Raw genomic sequence first — 25,522 nt, 5'->3', positions numbered from 1 at the left:
TTTAAAATGTTTTCTTGACATTGTGGTCCTGATAAGGTAGGAAAACGTGTGTGTATACACACATACACACACACACACACACACACACACACACACACACACACACACACTGCTCTCTTAAATTGCCATCCACACAGCTTAGGGTGTCATTCTAGCTTTGAGATCTTGTTTGAGGGTCAGAATGTGGGTCAAGGGTATGAACCTTGCGGTGAAGGGTTTTTTGTTTTGAGGAATGTATTTGGATGTGTGAGACAGTTCAAGGAGAGAGAAGGCCAGGTTATCACCACAGATCTAGGAACAGATTACTCCATCCTAAATTTTAACCTTAACCATGAGAAGGATGAGCAATATCTGACCCTGTCTGACCCTATGGCTTTGACTTTACATGCATTGATGTTTGTCAGCAAATTGAAGTCTAATTTATTTTCATATGAGGAAGTGAAGGACAGAGGAATCAGTGCCTCATATCAGACTGGAATAGATGGAAGTATTTGCCTATTAACTATTACTGGAAGTGAATGGATGGATATGATTCTATAGTAACATTAGACATCCACCCACATATTGGTTAAAAACCCCAACAACCGTTTCAGAATCAAACATTCTGCAGCAACTGAGCAGATCGTCTGTGTCACGAGGTAATATTGATTCTGAGCTCTCCCAATGGTTGTTTCCTTGGTTAACAGCTGGAGGAGGCCAATGACCTGCTGAGGGTGGAGTCAGACACAGCGGCGCGGCTGAGGAAGAGCCACACGGAGATGGCCAAGTCCATGAGCCAGCTGGAGGGGCTGACCAGCGAGCTGCAGGAGAAGAGCCGCTCGGCAGACGGGGGGAGGGCCCAGCTGGAGAAAGAGCTGCTGCAGCTGCAGAGCACCCTGGACTCTGAGAGGAGGAGCTACAGTAAGGGATCAGAGGAGATCCATGAGCTACAAGGTACCAGAACACGTCCCTGGCTACATTTCAATTCTCCACGCTTTAATCTGTATTCAGATCCCCATTAGCTGACAGCTACTCTTCCTGAGGTCTATACATACAACAACAAAAGTACAGCTAAGCATTCATGTAAACATGGTCTTTTATATATATGTAGGGGGGTGCACAGGTGCACCAGTAAAGGAAAAGTGTGGAGAATTGGGACACTCAGTGGCTCACACCCAAAGACTGCACTCATTGTTCTATGAGTAAATATGACTCAGTGTTTGAGTAAATACACGGTCTGACCACAACCCTGCATTCACTTGGGCATGTGTTAGAACTAGAAGGGATGAACATGATTGCCTACACCATTTTAATTTGCTTTACAGTAATTCCACACTCTTAACTGTTTTTCAGTCTTGGCATGTTCAACTAACTTCAAATGATCTGAAGTGAACTCTCTCCCTCTTAACTATTTAAGAGAGCTGGGGAATCTTAGCTTTAGTTCTAACCATTCTCGTTCATCACATTAGACGCGCCCAGGCACTGCCAATGCCCACAGAACTCACATCAGACGTATCTGTCCAACAGTCATGTTTTATCTGGAGAGGAGCGCTTTGAAGAGTCTTGGGGATGAATATATCTGATGGATTGTGTTGAAATAATATTGCTCTTAATTCAGACTGAATTCGAAGTCTACAGGCATCCATATAGAATAGAAAAATAATGCTTTATTGTCCAGTTTCGTTAGTCCACAAATATAGTTTTCCAAATCTGAAAGCTATGCATTATGGTGTTGTCAACATGGGTTTAGCATGTTGCACAAACCACTGTTTTGAAGGTGAGTCTTTGTTTCTCTCTCTCTCTGTGTGTCTGTAGCGCGAATGACGGGTCTTCAACAGGACAATAAGAACTTGAAGCTCAGCCTGTCTAAAGTGGAGACGGAACGCAAGCAGGCCCAGGAGAGGAGCAACAACCTGGAGAAGGTTTGGGCCCTCTAAGTCTCTCCACGTCACTCACATACCGTGCTTTATAAGGCTAACACAAACCCTGTCTTTTGTGATGTCCACTTATTGTGAGTAGTGGTCCAAATGGAAGTATCAAAGACAAAACAGATGTACTCTATCAACACATCTTCTTTGTTGCGATAACCACATGTATATCTAACTGGTATTTTAGTCCCATTACACCCAGTCTTAAGAGCCCCTCTACCATAGAGATCAGCAGAATGAATGTTTTACTGGTCATTTTTACACATGCTGCCTGAGTGCCAATTTCCATTCTAGGGATTCTATATGTAATTCTACGCTTTCTACCAACAGGATAAGAACAACCTGGAGATCGACCTGAACTACAAGTTAAAGACACTGCAGCAGCGTCTGGACCAGGAGCACACAGAACACAGAGTGACGCGGGCCCAGCTCACTGACAAATACGAGTCCATTGAGGAGGCCAAGTCAGCCGCCATGCATGGTATATCTGGGCCCATGTTAGAGCATGCCCTACCCACCACTACTGTCTGTCTCTCCCTCGTTGTCTGCCTCTCCCTCTTTCTGTGTCCCCCTCTTTCTCACCTGCACCATTCATACTCAGGGGGACACTGGACGGATGGGGAGGAATTCAGGGAGTGGACTCCGCTCCACTCCATGTGGCATGTCCAGACGTTACCTCCCTACATATTAACAGCTGGACACAATCCCACCTTCCAAGTTTTTGACTAGCACCGTTTGAAGCAACATTTACTTGTCTTCCAGACATTTGCCTATACGCAGACTACACGTGCATAGGGCCCCGCGGTTGCTAGGGAGCCCCGACCCCGTATTGTTGAGTTAGAATAGTAGAATGCACATCGGGCAATTTAGAAATGTTGTAGTGCATCAGTAGTTTGCCACTTGTTAGTCACTCAATTAGCCCATATCAGCAAATATTATTTTATATTGCTAGGTAAGTAGTCTAGCCAGTGATCTAAACCTAGTAGTAATCACCAAATTACCATCGGGGCATGCAGTACTTGTGCCCAGGGGGCCCTCATTTAATTTTGTTAGTCACTCTCACTCATATGAACATGGCAAACGTCATGGCAAAATATGTGGAACTGCAGTAAATAACCTTTAAAACAAAGTTTCACCACCCCATGGCAAAATGTGTAGAATTGCAGGAAATGTACTTTAAAACTACAAAACAAATGATCCACTGCCGAGGGGGTAACACTAAAATGTTTTGCCTGTGTGGTGGTTGGGTCATTTCAAATGACTGAGCACAAATTTCCTATTAAATCTGTCAGTGAGGTTCTTCCATTGAATGATGATAGATTGTTGCAACTGAGTGATATCTCTTTCCCTCCTTCTGTCCCTCCAGCGGTGCAGCACAAGGTGTCTGAGGAGAGCGGGGCGCGGATGCGAGCGGAGAGCAGGGTGGTGGAGGTAGAGAAGCAGTGCTCCATGCTGGAGTTTGACCTCAAGCAGTCGGTGCAGAAGATGGAGCAGCTGATGAAGCAGAAGGAGAGGCTTGAGGACGAGGTGAGCACCAGCACCACTCAACACCATCACCCCAGCATCGACTCACCCTGTCTGGGGTGGAGGTTCATAGGCACTGGCCCTAAAAATGTTTAGCCACTTTTCTGGATATCCTACAACTACCCCCCTCTTCAAAAAAGTCACGTTAATCATGAGTCGATACTAATGAGGCCTTCGCAATAAATAAAGTTTTCAACGTGCAGATCTCAATTTAGGATTTGGCCCTCCAGAAAAAACTGTGGATTTCCTGAGCAGAAATCTGGTATAACCCCAGCGTAGTTAGGACATACTGTGGTTCTCTTGTCCGAACATCCCTGGTTCTCCCCTGCAGGTGCAGGGTCTGCGGATCCATCTGGAGCAGGAGTCCAGTAAGAGGCTGCTAGCCCAGAACGAGCTCAAGAGCCGCTCCCAGGAGGCGGACCGGCTGAAGGGCTCGGAGAAGCAGCTGAAGCAGGAGATCAACACGGCACTAGAGAGCAAGCGCTCTCTCGAGTTCCAGCTAGCACAGCTCACCAAGTGAGAATACCTTCAAGTTGTCACATGTCGTCACAGCCCACCACAGTTTTAACTTGACCTAATCCCCTGTGTGGGGGTATATAGTTCAGTTTACCCCTAGTCACTGATGCAAAGGTCAGATATATTTTCATCCCCCCACCCTAATGGTTAAGTTTGGGATATGGGTTTTCCTAGATCTGTGTGTAACTTCTAGCTCAATCATTGACAGGCTACATTGAGTATCCTCTCAATGCGTGTACCTCCCTCCAAATGAATGCAATACCTTCCAAACACACTTCTGACTCCATTGGCTAAACTCTATTCTGAAAGTCTGTAATAGTCTGTAGTTTTACATTCCTTCCTGCTGCTAGCTAATACTGCTTTGGGAGTCTATGTTAAATGGCCCTACAACTGGTCGTTATTCCAGTAAAAAGGCTCTTATTTCAGCTTAGACATTAACTGTGGCAAAGCTCCCCTGTGACAATGTTTACACCACAGGGTTAAGGATTAGCCTGAGTCGAGCTCCTCCCATTAGAATGACAGGACTGTTAATCCATCTGCTCTCTGACTACAGAGCGCTGCAGGGAGGGGTGGTGGTATGCCCGGGCTACATACAACCCTGGGACATACTGTATAGTGTAATTAAGTTAATAATCTATACACTAAAGTTTTGTCTGAAAAGTTTAAAGGTGTTTTGAGGATTTTACCAGATTTTGTGTTTCCCCTTCAGCGCGCTGTTTGTTTTGAAAGGTTTCTTTAGCTACTGTATGCAATATGTTAACTATATGGTTTGTGTGTCCGTCTTCCAGGCAATACAGGGGCAACGAGGGACAGATGAGGGAACTTCAGGACCAGCTTGAGGCCGAACAGTATTTCTCAGTGAGTAGGGGCCATCTACCTCACTGTCCTATAACCCTGCTCACTGACTGATGCCATATCTCCTGTCTCTACCTCCAGACGCTTTATAAAACTCAGGTGAAGGAACTGAAGGAAGAGATCGAGGAGAGGAACCGGCAGGTCCAGGAAGTTCATAAGAAGGTGCATGAGCTGCACAGCGAAAGGTAACAAATGGAAATGTGCGGCCGGTAGCCTAGCGCTTAAGAACGCTGGGCAGGTAATCAAAATGTCGCTGGTTGGAATTCCTGAGCCGACCAGGTGAAAAATATGTCTCTGCCCTTGAACAAGGCACTTAACCCCAATTGATCCTGTAAGTTGCTCTGGATAAGAGCATCTGCAAAGTAACTAAAAGGTGTAAGGTAATATCAGGCCTTTGTCAATATAGCAATAATCAGTGTTGTCAAAATATGAGGTGCAGCTTTTCTCGACCAGCCTACTTCCATATCAACACAGAGCGATTATGAATCCGTTTTTAATCCATGTTTGTCTGTCCTTCTTCCAGGGACTCCCTGTCAGCCCAGCTGGATCTGACAGTGACCAAGGCGGAGTCAGAGCAGCTGGCTAGGGCGCTCCAGGAGGAGCAGTACTTTGAGCTGAGCCAGGAGAACAAAAAGGCCATGGCCAGACACAAGCAGGAGGGTTCTGAGAGGGATTCAACCATCGCACGGGTCAGCACCGCTTGCCTCAATACACACCTCTCCTACATTGTAAAATTCTTCAAAGTCAGGGAAAATACATCTGTCCAGGAATGTGGGCACAGCGGAAACAACAGCTTAGTATACTTCCAACTTTGTTCTATTTAATAATTACATTGTTTTTGTGTGTCTCAGGCAGCTGTGAACACCTACACTACCGGTCAAAAGTTTTAGAACACATACACATTCAAGAGTTTTTATTTTTACTATTTTCTACATTGTAGAATAATAGTGAAGACATCAAAACTATGAAATAACATATGGAATCATTTAGTAACCAAAAAAGTGTTAAACAAATCAAAATATAATTGAGATTTGAGATTTTTCAAATAGCCACGCTTTGCCTTGATGACAGCTCTGCACACGCTTGAGATGATCTCAACCAGCTTAACCTGGAATGCTTTTCCAACAGTCTTGAAGGAGTTCCCACAAATGCTGAGCTCTTTTTGGCTGCTTTCCCTTCACGCTGTGGTATGACTCATCCCAAACCATCTCAATTTGGTTGAGGTCTGGGGATTGTGAGGGCCAGGTCATCTGATGCAGCACTCCATCACCCTCCTTGGTCAAATAGCCCTTACACAGCCTGGAGGTGTGTTGGCTCATTGTCATGTTGAAAAACAAATGATAGTCACACTAAGCCCAAACCAGATGGGATGGCGTATCGCTGCAGAATGCTGTGGTAGCCATGCTGGTTAAGTGTGCCTTGAATTCTAAATGAATCACTGACCGTGTCAGAACAAAGCACGCCGTAACACCATCTCCTCCATGCTTTACGGTGGGAATACACATGCGGAGATCATCCGTTCACCCACAATGTGTCTCATAAAGACGCAGAAATCAGACCAAAGGACAGATTTCCACCGGTCCAATGTCCATTGCTTGTGTTTCTTGGCCCAGCAAGTCTCTTCTTCTTATTGGTGTCCTTTAGAATTGGTTTCTTTTCAGCAATTTGACCATTAAGGCCTGATTCCTGCAGTCTCTTCTGAACAGTTGATGTTGAGATGTATCTGTTACTTGAACTCTGTGAAGCATTTATTTGGGCTGCAATTTCTGAGGCTGGTAACTGTAATGAACTTATCCTCTGCAGCAGGGGTAACGAGGGGTCTTCCATTCCTGTGGCGGTCCTCATGAGAGCCAGTTTCATAGTGCTTGCTTTTTGTGACTGCACTTGAAGAAACTTTCAAAGTTCTTGAAATGTTCTGTATTGACTGACCTTCATGTCATAAAGTAATGATGGACTGTCATTTATCTTTGCTTATTTGAGCATTGCTGGGCAACTGATTGGCTCAAACGCATTAAGAAGAAAAGAAATTCCACAAATTAACTTTTACCAAGGCACACCTGTTAATTGAAATGCATTCCAGGTGACTACCTCATGAAGCTTTGCAAGAGAATGCCAACAGTGTGCAAAGTTGTCATCAAGGCAAAGGGTGGCGATTTAAAGAATATAAAATATATTTTTATTTGTTTAACACTTTCTTGCTTACTACATGATTCCATATGTGTTATTTCATAGTTTTGATGTCTTCACTATTATTCTGCAATGTAGAAAAAAGTTGAAATAAGGAGAAACCCTTGAATGATTAGGTTTTCTAAAACTTTTGACCGGTAGTCTACATTTTTAAACCTCTGAATGTCTCTCTTCTTGTCCTCCCCAGCTTGAGGAATCCAACAAAACCCTGACCAAAGACGTGGAGAACCTCAGCAAGGAGAAGGCTGAGCTGGACCACAAGCTTCGCACTCAGGAGGAAGGTATTGTCTAGACACCATTTTCATAACTTGGTCTAATTAATATATTCTGTGCTTAATCTGTTACAATCTAAGCCTATGGGTAATGTCTTCATAGGCACTTATGGTCCCCTCTGTCAGTTAGATCCCTGTAAGACTGTCTGGTTTCCTCTCGCTTTCTGTCCCCTTCTCTGCAGAGTATGACTCCCAGAAAGAGGAGATTACAAACACAATCAAGGCCAACTATGAGAAGGTTCTCAGCACAGAGCGCACGCTCAAGACTCAGGTAAAGACACTTCAGCCTTTGACTGTTTACATAACATTACACCAATAGTTATGAGCTACTTTGGCCTCATATTTATACCTCAAACACAACCCCATAGTTTTTCCATTCAACGTTTTTACACCTCAACCCATTGCCCGACTTTATTAAACCTCAACTTTACCTCAACTGTTTGCCCCATTTTGTTAAACATAAACCTCAACCGATTGCCCCCATTTGATCCCTCTCTCAACCTTGTCTCTCTCTCCAGGCGGTGAACAAACTGGCAGAGATCATGAACAGGAAGGACATGAAGCTTGACACCAAGAAGAAGGGGAGCACGACCGACCTGAGGAAGAAGGAGAAGGAGAACCGCAAGCTGCAGGTGGATCTCAACCAGGAGAAGGAAAAGTTCAACCACATGGCCATCAAGTACCAGAAGGAGCTCAGCGAGATGCAGGCGGTCAGTAATAATGCATTATACAGTCAGTCAGTTTCTGTCAATTTGAAAGTAGGGTCAAATTGGTCTCAATCATTTAACGACGATCCTTTGAACCTTTTAATTAACAGTATTCTTTCAAATCAAACAATTAAAGCAGGAAGGACAAGTATGACCACAATAGGACAATTAGGAAGATTTAGTCAAATCAATTCCTAATTTAGAACAGAGTTTAACTCTATAGTGATAGGCAGCAACGCATCCCCCCCTTGAAGCTGAAGCTGCAGTGCTTCTGATCTACCCTAAATGAACTGCGTATTCTGGTTGCCTCTCTCTCCTCTACAACAGCAACTGTCGGAGGAGTGCACGTACCGCAACGAGCTGCAGATGCAGCTGGACAGCAAGGAGAGTGACATTGAGCAGCTCAGGGAGAAGCTCAACGACCTGCAGCTGCGCATGGACAACTCCAGCGTCATCAGCCTGCAGACGGATGAAACAGACAGCAACATCGCTGGTAAGGTCACCACGGGATCAACTAACAAAAGGCGGCTGAGTCAATGTACCGGCTAGGCCAAAGATGCTCAATCCTGCTTCGGACAAGCCACACACACACACGACTCAGCTAATGAAGGTGTGATGGTACTAAGCTAGGACAAATCTACTGTATGAAGGCTCTCCAGGAGCAGGAGTTTGGATCACTGAACTTGATGTTTGGTCCATCAGGCCAGCTTTAATTGTCCAACAATCAGCCGGGCATGATTTAAAATCGATTAATTCAATCCCAGCCATTTCAAGTAATTGTATTTTATTAGGATCTCTTTTATTCCTCATTTGGACTAATATTTTAACTTTAATATACAATTTACAATATAATATCTAATGAATATATAATTGAGTGTTTGAGTTCTGACAGTATGGCTCTGAAGCAGTAAAGTAAGTATAGAAGAATGCTTACTTTCGTCTTTCTCGACCCACCTGTTTCAAGTGTCAGTTAGTAGACCTGCTAACGATGTTTACTGTACATGGAATTCCTGAATGTGTCTGTGGTTAAAGTCCTCTCTCATCTCTTATTCCCCATGTCCATTTGGTTCTCCTTGCTCTCCTCCTTACCTTTGCATCTTCTATCCTTTTCTTTCTGTGAGTAACTCGGAGTTGGGGGACCCTCATTGTGCCTGGCCCGTGCTACTTTGTCTTTTGCATTGTATTTTTTTTCTGGCATTTTTGGGGCATTTTCTTCTCTTCTGTGGTGAAAAGGATATCCCTCTTGTATGTTCTCAACAACACTTTTTTGAAAGGCCATTCTGAGTGACAAAGGGAACAGTTAAAAGACCAGAGAACGGGGCTTTAAGCTATTTAAATTTTTTAAACCAAATGTGCTAGGCTGGGGGCATTTTCATTTACTAACCGTGAATCATCATTCACATAAGCCGTTTGTAGGCGGAAATATCCAATTACAGTATAGAACTTCATCTAACATTATTTCAGTACAAATCCTGACTTGACTGTACCATATCAATTAGCCTTCTGTAGGTAATCAGTTTCGTTGTCAGCTGTACATTTATTTTTTAGCAGGACAAGCTATCATACAATCTGAATGACTCCTAAAGTAAAGTGACTACATGAGAGGTTAGCTACTGTAACACTAGACAACAACACTGTGGTTTAACCCATCACTCTGAGCACCTTTCAAAATGTGTCTGGAGACCATGAACCAAACCCTTCCTTTGGTTTCCTGTCCCTTGTTCTTCAAACAAACACTCACTGTTTTTTAAGTTTTGTTTTGTTGGCATGATCACCTCAGAACAGAAGCAATGCCTTTTCAGAACCAAGGAAATCTCCCACACTTGAAGTGAAGCTTTTGATCAATTCACTCTTCTTTTGTAGCTTGTTGTGCCGAAGCATGCTCTTTATGTTATTGTTACCAACTAAACCTAATGGAAAGATACACTACATGACCAAAAGTATGTGGACACCTGCTCGTCTAACATCTCAAACCAAAATCATGGGCATTAATATGGAGTGGGTCCTCCCCTTTGCTGCTACAACAGCCTCCACTCTTCTGGGAAGGCTTTCCACTAGAACATTGCTGAGGGGACTTGCTTCCATTCAGCCACAAGAGCATTAGTGAGGTTGGGCACTGATGCTGGGTGATTAGGCCTGGCTCGCAGTCGGCATTCCAATTCATCCCAAAGGTGTTAAATTGGGTTGAGGTCAGGGCTCTGTGCAGGCCAGTCAAGTTCTTCTACACCGATTTTTGACAAACCATTTCTGTACGAATCTTGCTTTGTCCATGGGGGCATTGTCATGCTGAAACCGGAAAGGGCCTTCCCCAAACTGTTGCCACAAAGTTGTAAGCACAGAATCGTCTAGAATGTCGTTGTATGCTGTAGTGTTAAGATTTCCCTTCACTGGAACTAATGGGCCTAGCCCGAACCATGAAAACAGAAAGACCATTATTTCTCCTCCACCAAACTTTAGAGTTGGAAGTATGCATTCGGGCAGGTAGCATTCTCATGGCATCCACCAAACCCAGATTCATCCGTCGGACTGCCAGATGGTGAAGCGTGATTCATCACTCCAGAGAACGCATTTCCACGGCTCAAGAGTCCGGCGAGCTTCACACCACTCCAGCCATCGCTTGCCATTGGGCATGGTGATCTTAGGATTGTGTGAGGCTGCTCAACCATGGAAACCTATTTCATGAAGCTCCCGGCGAGCAGTTCTTGTGCTGACTTTTGTGCTTCCAGAGGCAGTTTGGAACGCAGTAGTGAGTGTTACAACTGAGCACAGACGATTTTTACGCAGTATGTGCTTCAGCTTGTGTGGCCTACCCCTTCCCGGCTGAGCCATTGTTGCTCCTAGACGTTTCCACTTCACAAAAACAGCACCGTACAGTTGACCAGGGCAGAAGTTTGACGAACTGACTTGTTGGAAAGGTGGCATCCTATGACGGTGCCACGTTGAAAGTCACTGAGCTCTTCTGTCAATGTTTGTCTATGGAGATTGCATTGCAGTGTGTTTGATTTTATACACCTGTCAGCAATGGGTGTGTCTGAAATAAGCAAATCCAGTCATTTGAACGGGTGTCCACATATGTTTGTATATATAGTGTATCTTCAATGATATAGGCTACAGGCTCTGTCCTCTGTGACGGTAGACCGAGGCATCAGAAGCTCCATGTTGGACAGCACCTTTCAATTTGAATTGGCTAGTGATTCTACACGTTATTTTACAACACATCTATCTAACCTCTTCCTCATGGAGTAGAATCTACTCCTTGATATTGAACTTGCTGTATAAATAACATGGATGTTACATGCTTTCTGTATATCCCTTTAATGCTCCCTTGTGCATGGGTTCTAAAACTACTGAGCTTGAATTAGCAGCATGGGATATTTAACTCCTGCCTGTCACATAATACAGTTGTTTTAAAGTGCAACCTGGATATAGAGAAAGTTGAACTTGAAACTTTTAAGGTAGTATGGCTCAGCCTTGTCACGTGACTTTTCTGTTCTTCCCCCAGTTAAGTTTGAATTTGATCACTGCATGGCATTTTGGGGACAGTGTTACACAGGCTTGGTTTTTATTTGTGTTTATCTTGTGTCTCTATGTAGAATCCAGACTGGAAGGTTGGCTGTCCATTCCTAATAAACCTAATATCAAACGATATGGCTGGAAGAAGCAGGTAAGTCACCTGGAAGCTTTGCATCAATTTACTGACACTAACTGACATGCAACATATATTTATTCATATTAAATGGCACAGTACGGGTTGTGCTCATGGTGCTGCCTAGTGCCTACTTCTTATGGCCACCACGATTCTTCCTAACATTATTTCTTGATTCTATTTTTCCTCAGTATGTGGTGGTGAGCAGCAAGAAGATTCTGTTCTACAACGATGAAGAGGACAAAGAACAGTCCAACCCCTCCATGGTACTAGATATTGAGTAAGTATGCTTGTTTTATGATTTTGGATTTAATTGTAATTCACTTTACACTAGAACTGTGTTTTGGGGACAAAATATCAGTCTTAGTAGTTTTTATGATAATTATTGCTTAATCATAAAATAGATCATGTAACAGTTTGTCTGAGACGGTATATTCTGGTACCCAATCATCAGTCATTGCTTGTTGTCTGCAGCAAACTGTTCCACGTGCGTCCAGTTACCCAGGGTGATGTGTACCGAGCAGAGACGGAGGAGATCCCAAGGATATTCCAGGTAGGAAGGAACCTTCTGACCTGACCAATCAACTTTCTAACCCATTGTCTTACGTGGGATAGCACGGCGGCCGTCTGCACTGATGGTTCATGGCAACGCGGTCGTGTTAGAATGACCTAGAGGCCTTCTGACCTAAACCAATCAGCTTAACCAGCTCAGTCTTTTTAGTTCTTCAGTCGCCTTACTTGCCCATTCTCAAATGGATGATTACAATCCCATTTTAGATTTTGACAGCTGTCTTGAGTGGTTTCTAGTCTACATGCACAATTAGTTATTAAGCAGATGCCTTTTTCCCCCCTAGAGAGACTTTCAATGAGCGTTTAAACTTTTCAATGTGTGTTTCAGTAGTATACAATCCTTTTCTTTAACGACTCAGACGCAAAGGATTTACTGCTGATTTACTGCAAATCCCCGTTATTTGCATCAAGAAGAGATGCCGATACAGGGGAGGTGTGGGTGTCTTGTGAGAATTAGTCGGCGAGTGGGAAACCCGCCTCTACCATCCGTCCTAAGAAATCCTGCTATGCCTTCCGAACCATCAAATAAGCAAAGTGTCATTACAGGAATAAGATTGAATCCTACTACACCGGCTCAGACACTCGTCGGATGTGGCAGGGCTTGCAAACTATTAGACTACAAAGGGAAGCCCAGCCGCGAGCTGCCCAGTGACACGAACCTACCAGACGAGCTAAATTACTTCTATGCGCGCTTTGAGGCAAGCAACACTGAAGCATGCATGAGAGCAACAGCTGTTCCGGCTGTGTGATCACGCGCTCCATAGCTAATGTGAGTAAGACCTTTTAAACAGGTCAACATTAACAAGGCCACAGGGCCAGACGGATTACCAGGACGTGTACTCCGAGCATGCGCTGTCCAATTGGCATGTGTCTTCACTGACATTTTCAACCTGTACCTGACCGAGTCTGTAATGCCTACATGTTTCAAGGAGACCACCATAGTCCCTGTGCCCAAGAACACCAAGGTAACCTGCCTAAATGACTACTGACCTGTAGGATTCACGTCTGTAGCCATGAAGTGCTTTGAAAGGCTGGTCATGGCTCACATCAACACCTTTATCCCAGAAACCCTAGACCCACTCCAATTTGCATACCTCCCCAACAGATCCACATATGAAGCAATCTCTATTGCTCTCCACGCTGCCCTTTCCCACCTCGACAAAAGGAACACCTATGTGAGAATGCTATTCATTGACTTTAGCTCAGCGTTCAACATCAGTGCCCTCAAAGCTCATCGCTAAGCTAAGGACCCTGGGACTAAACACCTCCCTCTGCAACTGGATCCTGGACTTCCTGACGGGCAGGCAACAACACTTCTGCCATGCTGATCCTCAACATGGGGGCTCATCAGGGGTGCGTGATTAGTCTCTTCCTGTACTCCCTGTTCACCAATGACTGCGTGGCCAAGCACGTCTCTAACACCATCATTAAGTTGTCCGACGACACAACGGTGGTAGGTCTATTGGGAGGAGGTCAGAGACCTGGCAGTGTGGTGCCAGGACAACAACCTCTCCCTCAACGGGATCAAGACAAAGGAGATGATTGTGGACTACAGGAAAAGGAGGGGCTGTAGTGGAGCAGGTTGAGAGCTTCAAGTTCCCTTGTGTCCACATCACCAACGAACTGTCATGGTCCAAACACAGCAATACAGTCGTGAAGAGGGCACCTATTCCCCCTCAGGAGACTGAAAAGACGGTATGGATCTTCAAAAAGTTCTACAGCTGCACCATCGAGAGCATCCTGACTGGTTGCATCACTGCCTGGTATGACTCGGCCTCTGACTACAAGGCGCTACAGAGGGTAGTGCGTACAGCCCAGTACATCACTAGGGCCAAGGACCATCCAGGACCTCTATACTGGGTAGTGTCAGAGGAAGGACCAAAAATTGTCAGACTCCAGCTACACTGGTCTCTTTGCTACCGCATGGCAAGGGGTACCTGAGTGCCAAGTTTAGGTCCAAAAGGTTTCTTAAGTTTCTACTCCCAAGCCATAAGACTGCTGAATAGCTAATCAAATGGCTACCCGGACTATTTGCGTTGACCCCCCCCCCTTATACTGCTACTGGTTTCTTATCTGTGCATACCCTACCTACACGTACATATTGCCTCATTTTACATGACTAACCTGTACCCTCGCACATTGACTTGGTATGGATACCCCCTGAATATAGCCTCGTTGTAAAAACATTGTTTAATAGAGACTCAACCTCTGATTCTCTCGTCTCCCCTCTTCAGATCCTGTATGCCAACGAGGGGGAGTGCAGGAAGGAGGCGGACATGGAGACTGTCTCGCAAGGGGACAAGACCAACTGTCTGCCCCACAAAGGTCACGAGTTCATCCCCACGCTCTACCACTTCCCTTCCAACTGCGAAGCCTGCTCCAAGCCCTTGTGGAACGTCTTCAAGCCTCCACACGCCTTGGAGTGCCGCCGCTGCCACGTCAAGTGCCACAGGGACCACCTCGACAAGAAGGAGGACGTCATCGCCCCCTGCAAAGGTACGGTAATAGAGGTTAGGTTAGACTGACGAGACCTGATTCTGTGTTGTAAGGGGGAAAAAATATACTTTTAGGCCCAATACAGCCATTTTTATATATCAAATCATTTCTGGGTAACGATTTAAAGGAAAGTTCCACCCCAAAAAGATTTTCTGGTATTTGTTTCATTGGTCCATTGTTGATATAGTCCCAAAATGTTTTGCATGTCAGCAATCAAGTTTTCAAGATGTATTTTGAAATTACACACAATTTAATAGTATAACTTGATTTTGGATTTTGTTGACTGGCAAGTGTTGGGTTAAAGGGGATATTAACTTCCACCTCCTTAGGGACGTCGAGACATCTTGATTTTGTGTTTTCAATTTTCTACCTGGTTTTGTCTCCTCCTACAGTGAACTACGATGTGACCTCTGCCCGGGACATGCTCCTGCTGGCCTTGACCCAAGACGAGCAGAAGAAATGGATCGGCCACCTGGGCAAGAAGATCCCCAAAACACCGCCCTCCTCCTTCCTGAGGGCGTCGCCCCGCACCCTGTCCACCCGCTCCGGAACCAACCAGTCCTTTCGCAAGAATCCCAAAAGCACAACGGGCAAGCCAAGGTAACCTTACACACATACGCTCTCTGGGCCTGAAATGGCATCATATTCCTTATATAGTGCACTACTTCAGTCATGAGCACCATATTCCTTATATAGTGCACTACTTCGGTCATGAGCACCATATTCCTTATGTAGTGCACTACTTTTTGTCAACAGTGCGCTATATACAGCATAGGGTGCCATTTCGGACACCACCTCTGATTGTCCCACGATGCAGCCCTTTCAACCTAAAAGATGTTCTGTAGTTTTCTTATATCCTCTGGGAGGGCCTGAGCGGACACACTTGTTTTCTATTACTTGATGCTTGTTTTGAACAATACAGAACATTAAGGAATTGTAGGCTTCTATTCTGGGGAGTTAAGAGAGTGTGTACTAAGGTCCTGAAGTCCTCTGTTCATCCCTGCTGCTGGACTGTCTGTTTCGGTTTTGTCTTGCAGTCCGGTCAGTCACGTGACTTGCTATTTGTCTTCTACTGCCCTTTGTGACTGTAACAGGTCGCAGTCTCATTCTGCTACCACAGCCTCCAGCCTCCAAGCAACAGACACAACATCCAGCACTTGTTGACAACAACAACTCCTCCACACCAAATTTACAGAAGTCTTAACTTTTTAGACCATCTCCTTCCTGTTTTGGCCTGACTATTTATTTATTATTAACTGACTGCGTTGATGGTGTATATAACATCAGTGGAACTGTCCTCCTTTGTGGTTCTTTCTCGTTTGACTTGGGAACTCTTTCTATCTAATTTGACACTAAAGTGTTGTTGGTTGGTTTCATTGACTAACTCTTAGCCCTCTATGCAACCTTTTCTGAAGCAGGTGCCCCATATATGGGTTGTTGCATTTCTCTCTGGCAAGAATGATGCTAGAGGCCATCAAAGGCATAATGAAGTTGCAGTTACTATGTCTTTAAATCCATTTTTCAATGCAATATATTAATATCTATCGGGGTACTAACCAAGTGTCAAATGTCTTACCCTATTTTACTGGACACATTTTTTCTCTTCTTTCTTCCAGCTAACCATCTGAACGTTTGGATTCTATTGGGACTTTGTATTTTTTCTTATCCCCTCCATTATCCCACACGTTAAAGGAGAATCCCTATTTTATGTAACAGTAAATTAAAGCAATCTGACCAGGGCCGGAAATTGGGACAATTATCTGACACAAGGATTCAGGGACATTGAGAAGGCCTGCTATTTCCCTCACCCCCTCCTCCCCTATCCTCACCCCGGAGCCTCAACTAAGACTTCCTCACCCAGCCACCGCATACTTGCAACTCTTCGTTTCTTCCAGAAGATGGCGTGGGCAACTTGGAACCTGAATGGAAGATGGAGAACAATAGAAAAAGGCTCATGGTATGCAGTGGGTAGTACTTATTCCATATCAGTCATGTGAAGGGATTCCGGTTGAATGAATGACTGCGGGTTTTTCTGGGGCTCTTGCATGTCAACATGGAGGTATTGTAGTACAGGGATTGGCTTAACTATGCGGTGAATTGGTACATCTCGGGGATACGGAAATGTGGTTGTTTTTTCTTCCCTTGTCAGTAACTCTGTTTCCTTCAAAATGTACTTTGATGCCTTTGACTGGTGGCCTTTATGCTTCTATCCCCTATTACTCTGCACATCAGTTATATCAGGGGTCGGTTGGGTCGGAGTATGTATTGGGAAGTGAGTATTAGATGTTTTTGAGTATTGAGTGAGGAGCATGCAAGATCATCATTTAAATCTATGCATTATTATTTTTATTATAATTATTGTTATTGCTCCAAGCCATAAGGAAATTCCATTGTAATGGCATATAGGAGACATAAAAACTATTTTTTTTTGTTCTGTGTTCATTGGGTACGTTGTTTTCTGTAATATTGTTTTTTTTCTTGTATTTTTTGTATGTATTGCCTTACATTGACTCATAGATAAATGGTTCAAAAGGAAAACATTAAGTTAACAAATGTAAAACTGCACTGTTTGAATTGTAAATTATTTGTAGAAAACTAAACAGGTGTATCATTTGGCCCACCTAGTGCCTTAACGTTTGGATAACAATTTTACTGCCATATCTGTTTGGTCTTGTTTTTGGAGATAAACACAATCTTAACTCTTCCATCAATCTTTTTTAAATATCTGCCACACTGGTTTTATCAGAACGTTCCGTCTGGTTTGGGTATATTGAATGCCTCTTTATAGACTCATTGCAATAGTTTAATGTGTCAACACAAAGTTCCCAGAGTCCAGTATGTATCTTACGAAAGTTTCTGGATGGTGTACCTTGTTAAAGATTTTGTTATATTAATATGGTATTGTTTCAAGCAAACCTCACTCAGTGTACAATATTAGAAATAAAATAAGGATCATGAATACCTCAATTATTCTAAATGTTTTTTAAAAACTTTGTTCAGTAAAAAGAGAAAAGCACTGGAACTAAGATCTACTCTATTTTGTCTTGGATGAATCGCATGTTTAATTGCAATGGAGGCCGCACTGATGGATAGGTGTCAATAAACATATCTTTATCATCTAACGCACTTCACTTTTGTTATGTATGTAGCCTGAGATTGATTTTGATATACTACTCTTTATTCTGAGCAACTGCATATAGACTTACTGCTAACAAAGTAATTTACCAATCCAAGTGCTGTGATTGTAGCTAGTTCGATGGTTAGGCTAGTGGTTTTAGGCTAGTGATTTTTGATTTGCTCCTTTTACAGTAATTGGGCTACTTTTAACAGATCATGATTAATAAGTGTCATCAAGACAGTCAACCTTTGTGGAGAAAGATGCAGTATTTGGTAAAAACATTTTAATAGATTTTTTTGTTTAAAATATATTTTTTATATCCACTTAAAGTACTTTTACAAATGCATTTGTTGAAATTCTACTGTGATCAGGGGCCCACTCTGATCATAACATATTTGGGAGTGTTCTCATGAATGGATGCAAGAGTCTGCTAAATGGCTTTATTATTTATTACTTAATATGGTGTTTCTTGATGTGGGCGTTCCTTGATATCAGAACGCCCATTATTGACTGCAATTGGTCAATTCTGGAATTATGAGACTGGTGTTTATTTGTCACATATTTGTTTACATAGATTAGGATAAATTAACGTGCCATCTTGGGCAATGCTACGGTTGTACCCGATGCGAAAGAAACGGCCACGGACAAATGGCGAGCATCAATGGGTGTAACTTCACATCAAGAAACGCCATTGTCAGTAAACGCCCCTAATTGCATCTGCAATTACACCCTTCTCCCTCACATGTTGGGCTGTCCAGCCTGGATAGCTGCAGGCAGAGCGCATCGATACATTTCCAGCGTACACTGCCGTGCAGTTGCAGCGTCATTGTGCAAACTGTTTGAATGAATTTCGGTGTAGCTACTAGCTAACTAGACAGAACTATATCGTAGCCAACTACACCCGACAGAGAATTCGCGCCCCGGTGAGATTAGCAAACAAAACTGCCTAAAAGATGACCGTGTTTACAGGTAAGCTAATGCTATAAAGTAACCACTTACAATGATGACCCTTTTTCTGAACTATTTATACACGTGTTTCAATGATCACTATTGGACCGCTATCTAGCAAGCTAACTAGCTAAAGTGTTAGCTAGTCATCATAGGCCTTAAAGTAAATCAGTGGAGTCACCAACTAGCGAGCTGCCCGACAAAGATAACAGATTCGAGAGTGTTCTCTCTGATTTAAGAAAATATGACATGACAAACATACTATCTTGTTAAGTAACCTAGATACTTGTTGGTGTTGTTGACAACTAGTTAAGTAATTTGTCTAACTAGCTAGCTACTTAGCTTTATGTTGTGCTAACGGCACTAGTTAACTTCCTGCAGTCACGTCAATATTTAGCTAGCTAGCCTGCTAACTGTTAAGCTAGCCAGAAAATGAACTGTCTTACACTGTACGCAAAGAGTATAACGTTACTGAATGAAAATTGTGCTGCAACGTTACATCTGGCCCAATTAAACTAGCTAAGTAGCCAGCCTAACACTAGCCAATTTGTTACCGCTAAATTAGTGTGTTTTGTGATTATTTTGCTAACTAGCTTGCTAGCTAGGTAGCTAACGTTAGTTAGCCATCGAATATAGGTAGCATGTTACTTAAGTCATTTTACTATCTCTTTTATGTAATCTTCCTAGTCGGCACAGTAGTAGCCGCAGTTTTTCGCTTGCTTCTAGCTAACAGGTGATCAATACTTAATAACCAAAACATTCGACTCTTATTTAAAGCCATCCTCTGCAGCACAGGTTATCGCTGTAAAATATGATTGTGCTGTGTCATTCATGACAAGACACGATGCATCAGATGCCTTCCACTCCCTGCTGGTTAGTAATAACAAATACCTGTTTGTTTTTTTCTCAGTGAATGTGAAATGGGGGAAAGAGAAGTTTGATGCAATAGAGCTGAACACAGAAGAACCTCCCATGGTCTTCAAGGCTCAGCTCTTTGCCTTGACTGGGGTACAACCAGAGAGACAGAAGGTTATGGTCAAGGGAGGCACACTTAAGGTAAAGTTGTCTCATTTTAGTTAATCAATGAATGTCATCACTTGGACCACGGATGATCAATACATTATTTCCAAAGATACCTAATCATTTGTATGTCTTTTTTAGGATGATGACTGGGGAAACATCAAATTAAAGAATGTAAGTATAGCCTAAGAGTTGTCATGTTACTTCTGTCGATATTGTGGAAAGTAGACTGATATATTGGCACATTTCATTGTAATTTAGTGGACCTGTTTTGGGGTAGTGTTAAGATTATAAAGCCTAATGCTGCAGGGTGGTCTATTTTGTTCTTTGATTACCATCAACAGATATCCTATGGTACACAATGTGACATGCGATACTCTTCTTCCTCTCTCCACCCTCTCTCCGTCATTCCCCCTCCTCTGTCCTAGGGGATGACTCTGTTGATGATGGGCTCAGCGGAGGCCCTGCCCGAGGAGCCTGCAGTCAGGCCCATGTTTGTAGAGGACATGACTGAGGACCAGCTGGCCTCAGCTGTGAGTTAATGTTTACTCGTTGGATGTCTGTTTGTTTAAAGGGAATGGATGCTGGCTGGGTTTGCCAACGCAGACAGTAAGAGAAACTAACCCCATTTTGCTTGTTGTCTGTGTAGATGGAGATGCCTTGTGGACTGACCAACCTGGGAAACACCTGCTATATGAACGCTACAGTGCAGTGTCTTCGCTCCGTGCCAGAGCTCAAAGGAGCCCTCAGAAGGTGGGCTCATGATTTTTGCATTAATGCCACTCTGTGATGATGCAAGCAACTTGTCAGTGATCAAATCTATAGTGATGATGCAATATGATTCTTATTAATTTGATATCTATATACAGCTGACAATTATATCACATGTAATGTTTGTCTTAAAGACAAGGCTTTCAGGCTCTTCAACATGATATCGTCTGGTTTTGATTGCTACCTTGCCATGAGCAGGTGACTAGGGTGTGCCTATAAGATTAGACAATAGACTGTTTTTGTTCTTAGATGTGTTTTATTGCTTTGATCTTATTTATGAGCCCTCTGTCTCCACCTACAGGTACGCAGGTGCTCTGGGGTCCTCAGGGGCCAACGCATCATCCCAGTACATCACAGCAGGTCAGTGCCTGGCATTTGTATCTGTTGGATTTATATTTTTTTAATCTTTGGTCTCTGCCAGTATAGACATGGTATGACTCAGTGAGTCATAGCCATAGAGATCCTATTACTAAGTATTCTAATTCCTAATTCTATGGTCAGAGCACAGTGCTGCCAATACCCGCATTGTGTGGTGTACTATAAACTGTAAGTGGCTTTGGGTAAAGGGTCAGCTAAATGTCCATGTTCTAACTGTTAAACAACCGTTTGTTTTCCCTTCCTCAGCCCTCCGTGACCTCTACGAGACCATGGACGAAACTTCCTCTAGCATACCCCCAATCATCCTGCTGCAGTTCCTGCACATGGCTTTCCCCCAGTTCGCTGAGAAGGGAGACCAGGGACAGTACCTTCAGCAGGTGAGACCGGGGCCCCTGGCTTGCACCAGTCACTCACTCATCACCAGAAGATGCTACTTTGCTAATACTGCTTGGTACTACTCAGTAACACACATCTAGACTGAACCACATTGATTGCTCAGTTTCAAGTAGCCCAAGAGGACATTTGAATAATTGTGCATACAGAATGTGGTCTGAAGAGTGGAAATGGGCTTCATTAATGAATGTCTCTCCCTCTCTAGGATGCCAACGAGTGCTGGTTGCAGATGATGCGGGTTCTTCAGCAGAAGTTGGAGCCACAAGACCCAGACGCTCCCATGGAGGTATGTGTATAAACAAGTATGTAAGCTGTCAAGGTAGCTATAGATGTGGATGTCTGTCCTAACTTTCCCTTTTTCTGTCTGCCATAGACTGACACTGAGAGTGGAGCTGCTGCTGTCGCTGCCAAGAAGAACTTCATCGACCAGTATTTTGGAGTGGAGTATGAAACCACGTATCCTTACAGTCAGAACGCCTGACCAATTGAATTTGAGATGAGCGTATGATCTATTAGGGAAAGGAATATGGCTTCCAGGATTTTTATTGGATGTGGCAGGTGGCCTGGCAACATTTTATAGGGCCCCCATCTTGGCAGTGTAGAGACATTTTTCCATTTCTAAGCCAATTTCCTGCAATTCTACAAATTTCTCCATGGAGCCAAGATACATTTTCGCAGTTTTAAAGCAAATTTCCTGCAATTCTATGCGTTTTGCCATGGCTAATTTATTCTCCCTGACTGTCTAGCTTTAATTTTTGTGATTTGTTATTTCTCAAATATTATATTATAAACAATAATGGACCTATATATATAATTTTTTTCTCTACGTACTTTATATCTGGTTACATTGAAATACTTTTTCCCCAATCCTGCGCATGTATTTTTTTTACACTGTTTGGATTAAGGCGCCCCGAAAAAAACGCTTAGCGACCCGCCTAAGGATTTGAATGGCAGAAAAATCCCTGGCTTCCACATTTGTATATTATTTCAACAAACCTTTTGCTATCTCCTCCCAAGAATGGGTAGGCAGGTAGGCTAGTGGTTAGAGCGTTGGACTAGTAACTGAAAGGTTGCAAGATCGAATCCCTGAGCTGACAAGGTAAAAATCTGTCGTTCTGCCCCTGAACAAGGCAGTTAACCCACTGTTCCTAGGCCGTCATTGAAAATAAGAATTTGTTCTTAACTGACTTGCCTAGTTAAATAAAGTTGAAATTACATTTAAAAATCCCAGAGTGGTGTCCTTCTTGTCTGTCAACTATGTTTGGAAGGACACCTATATCTTGAGTCTCCTGTTTCTTTCTTAAAAATATGCTTAACTTTGGAGAGTACCAAGTTTTTTTCAAACCTCCCACTTTGGGCTGGATGTGTCGATGAGCAATTAGTCACGAAATTCCTAGTTTGAAAGCAACCGTTTTTTTGGAGACTGCGGTGCCATTTTTCCCACATGGGCCAGCCCCCTGGCAATTTGAGTTCTAGCTAATGCACTTCAGCTCTTTGCCATTTGAGTGACAGCTAGCAAGCTACACACACAGCAGAGTGAGAGGTAGCAATGTGGTGCACATATCTGCACATATGTGATGTAGTACGCAATTTCCGTTGACCACTTTTGATGAGCTACTTTCGGAACTACTGGCTAAAAAGTATGCAAAAGTAGTAGAGAATCTCTTTAACCTCTGTTCTCAGTATGAAATGTACAGAGTCTGAAGATGAGGAGCCAGCTAAAGGTAAAGAGAGCCAGCTTCAACTCAGCTGTTTCATCAACCAGGAGGTCAAATACCTGGCCACCGGGCTCAGACTGGTGAGTAGTACCACAGCAACACGCACAGGAACACATGGACGCATACATACAAATGCACAGAAACACACAGGTGCACACACAGACCATGATGTCTCGAAGGTGGTCTGTCACCATGGCAACACTGATCTAATGCCGTCATGTCCCGCTGTTTCTTTCTCCAGAGACTGCAGGAAGAAATCACCAAGCTGTCCCCGTCTTTGCAAAGAAATGCCCTGTACATAAAATCTGTAAGTTTGTAGGTTGGGCTGTGCCGCAAGATTTTTATACACTAGTGAGAGCTTGTGAAATGTGTTTTATTATGTTGTTTTAGTTGGTTGGTTAAGGTGATGTTCACTTGATCTCCCTTCCTTCGTCTAGTCTAAAGTCAGCCGCCTCCCTGCCTACCTGACCATTCAGATGGTTCGTTTTTTCTACAAAGAGAAGGAGTCTGTCAATGCCAAAGTCCTAAAGGTAGGTCTTCTGATGTTTTAGGAATGTCTTCCTAATTGATGGGATTATCATCAGAATACTGTTGTAAATGGATGAAAGAATATTGTCCTGATGCTTTTTTCCCCTATTGACTTAATTCTCCAGGATGTCAAGTTCCCGCTGATGCTGGATGTGTATGAGCTGTGTACCTCTGAGCTGCAAGAGAAGATGGTGGCAGTCAGGTCAAAGTTCAAGGAGATTGAGGACAAGAAGCTGGAGAAACAGTCACTGAAGGTAAAAATATTTATTTATTTGTGTACTTGTCTCTACTGCAATTCAGCTTTGAACTGCAAATTTATACTCTAGTAAATAAACCCAAACCTCCAAGAAATGTATTTCCGTGTTGTCCTCTGGCCAAAGCAACTCGGTGTGAACGAACGTCTCAAACAACATGCGTGTAGTCCGTGTAGCTTACATTTTCTCTTTGTGCATCAAGCAGGTGGAGAAGAAAGTGGGAGACAAACCGAAAGAAGTGAAATATGAGCCCTTTTCATTCGATGACGGTTGGTTACTTTACATCATATGGTTTTGTAGCATACCTTTACAAACTAAGAATCAGTCAGTCGTGTGAGAGATAGGTTGTTAAAATAATTTAAGGGATAAGTTTCTAAGCATGTCTGTCTATTCCCTGCAGACCTGGGCTCCAACAACAGCGGTTACTACGACTTGCAGGCTGTGCTGACACACCAGGGCCGATCCAGCTCCTCTGGACACTACGTCGGCTGGGTCAAGAGGAAAGAAGGTAACCTCCATAGCATTAAGAAAAGTCTCCACAGTGCGATGGATACGTCAACCTGCTGCTTAAATGGGTAGTTGACCTCAGTCAGTTCAACACAACAGAGGATGTGGGATATGGACCCAGAGATTTTAGGCCACTTTGGTGAACTATCCCTTTAAACTAAGGTTCAGCTATGTGATGTTGCCAAGTAGCGGTCAGATGAGCAACTGCACAAGTGCCCTTCTCTCTGCTGAAACGTGATAGCTGCGGGACCAAAACAGTGGAAGTTTACCCTCATGCTTCGCTCTCTTAGATGTGGAAGTTGGCCTGATTATTGTTTACCTTGTAAACAAACTACTATATTCATAGATTATTTTTTTTTTTATCAAGGTACAGATTAATGACTTTTCAATACATCCATGTTTTGCCATTACAGACGAGTGGGTGAAGTTTGATGACGACAAGGTGAGTGTGGTGTCTCCAGAGGATATACTGAGGCTGTCCGGTGGAGGAGACTGGCATATAGCCTACGTCCTACTGTACGGACCCCGACGACTGGAAATACTTGAAGAGGAGAAACAGTAATCAACCTAATGCAAAAAAACAAATGCCATTTCCAAGCACGGTCTACACTGCATAGATGTGCAATAAATTCTGGGTGTCTTTATAAAGTAACTTCGACACAGATGTTTGTAAAGCCATCCTATATCAACATGAGTGGAGGAAGGTTTTAAATGGTTTATTATTGAGCCAGGCAATCTCTGGACTGGATCATTGAGCGGTTGTGTTTCTAGTTCTGCAGTTATTGTTTTATACACATTGTATATTTTTTAAATCCTTGAACAAGGTGCTCATGTCAGTACTTCTCTAGTCATAACTAATCAGCTGTACATAGTCTTTGGCCAAGTTATCTAATCTGGTTCAGGTGTCTTTCAATTTGTCCTGTACCTATAATTCAAATGTATTGGAGACCTCCCCTATCACCTACAGTGCTCACTATTCAAACCATAATGAATTCTTACACCCCTTGCGAAACAAAACTGTCTTGCACATTGCTATTGTGATTTGTCACCATACGAGCGGTTCAATACCTCTAATACAGTGTGACTATAACGCTTCTCCCTCATACATGCAGTCATTATCCTGATGGCTTTTCATAAATGGTGAAAATAAACTTATACCAAACCATGTTCTGATTAAATGACTCACTTTTATCCATCTAAATGCCCT

At 43.3% G+C, this 25,522-nt stretch overlaps 2 protein-coding genes across 6 annotated transcripts in view; both read left to right on the top strand.

Moving 5' to 3' along the window:
- The window catches only part of LOC129813757 (rho-associated protein kinase 1-like), an 85,579-nt gene extending 67,777 nt beyond the window's left edge, over window positions 1–17,802 (top strand). The window contains exons 16-33 of one of the 3 annotated variants that reach the window (XM_055866258.1): window positions 687–933; window positions 1,795–1,901; window positions 2,238–2,388; window positions 3,274–3,434; window positions 3,763–3,947; window positions 4,736–4,805; window positions 4,884–4,987; window positions 5,326–5,491; window positions 7,177–7,270; window positions 7,444–7,532; window positions 7,780–7,971; window positions 8,296–8,461; window positions 11,562–11,632; window positions 11,806–11,894; window positions 12,089–12,167; window positions 14,419–14,680; window positions 15,073–15,280; window positions 16,297–17,802. In XM_055866258.1, coding sequence (XP_055722233.1) covers window positions 687–933; window positions 1,795–1,901; window positions 2,238–2,388; window positions 3,274–3,434; window positions 3,763–3,947; window positions 4,736–4,805; window positions 4,884–4,987; window positions 5,326–5,491; window positions 7,177–7,270; window positions 7,444–7,532; window positions 7,780–7,971; window positions 8,296–8,461; window positions 11,562–11,632; window positions 11,806–11,894; window positions 12,089–12,167; window positions 14,419–14,680; window positions 15,073–15,280; window positions 16,297–16,300 — 2,445 coding nt within the window. In that variant the 3' untranslated portion in view covers window positions 16,301–17,802. The other 2 variants (XM_055866257.1, XR_008753192.1) reach the window with 2 other exon arrangements.
- A 746-nt stretch (window positions 17,803–18,548) lies between these two features.
- Window positions 18,549–25,482, top strand: LOC129813756 (ubiquitin carboxyl-terminal hydrolase 14-like). Of its 3 annotated transcripts, none has more exons than XM_055866255.1 (16): window positions 18,549–18,767; window positions 19,657–19,802; window positions 19,908–19,940; window positions 20,195–20,299; window positions 20,416–20,519; window positions 20,839–20,897; window positions 21,162–21,292; window positions 21,514–21,594; window positions 21,682–21,764; window positions 22,992–23,106; window positions 23,268–23,333; window positions 23,464–23,556; window positions 23,680–23,808; window positions 24,014–24,077; window positions 24,209–24,316; window positions 24,729–25,482. In XM_055866255.1, the coding sequence occupies exons 1-16, from the start codon at window positions 18,752–18,754 to the stop codon at window positions 24,875–24,877; spliced, it is 1,482 nt and encodes a 493-aa protein (XP_055722230.1). In that variant the 5' UTR covers window positions 18,549–18,751; the 3' UTR covers window positions 24,878–25,482. The 3 variants fall into 3 exon arrangements, with proteins under 3 accessions (XP_055722230.1, XP_055722231.1, XP_055722229.1); XM_055866256.1 differs by having other exon boundaries at window positions 18,550–18,767; window positions 19,657–19,803; window positions 19,912–19,940; window positions 24,011–24,077; XM_055866254.1 differs by having other exon boundaries at window positions 18,551–18,767; window positions 24,011–24,077.
- Window positions 25,483–25,522: the final 40 nt, after the last annotated feature.

The sequence above is a fragment of the Salvelinus fontinalis genome, chromosome 17 (assembly GCF_029448725.1).
Source record: "Salvelinus fontinalis isolate EN_2023a chromosome 17, ASM2944872v1, whole genome shotgun sequence".
NCBI lineage: Eukaryota > Metazoa > Chordata > Actinopteri > Salmoniformes > Salmonidae > Salvelinus > Salvelinus fontinalis.
The sequence above is the reverse complement of the archived record's forward strand: the minus strand, read 5'-3'. Positions and strand labels throughout refer to the sequence as shown.

What these genes read in the sequence shown, in the direction of transcription:
- LOC129813756 (XM_055866254.1), top strand. An exon ending in GCCCTTTTCATTCGATGACG is followed by an intron (nt 24,078 to 24,208) that starts GTTGGTTACTTT and finishes TATTCCCTGCAG; the next exon opens with ACCTGGGCTCCAACAACAGC. An exon ending in CTGGGTCAAGAGGAAAGAAG is followed by an intron (nt 24,317 to 24,728) that starts GTAACCTCCATA and finishes TTGCCATTACAG; the next exon opens with ACGAGTGGGTGAAGTTTGAT.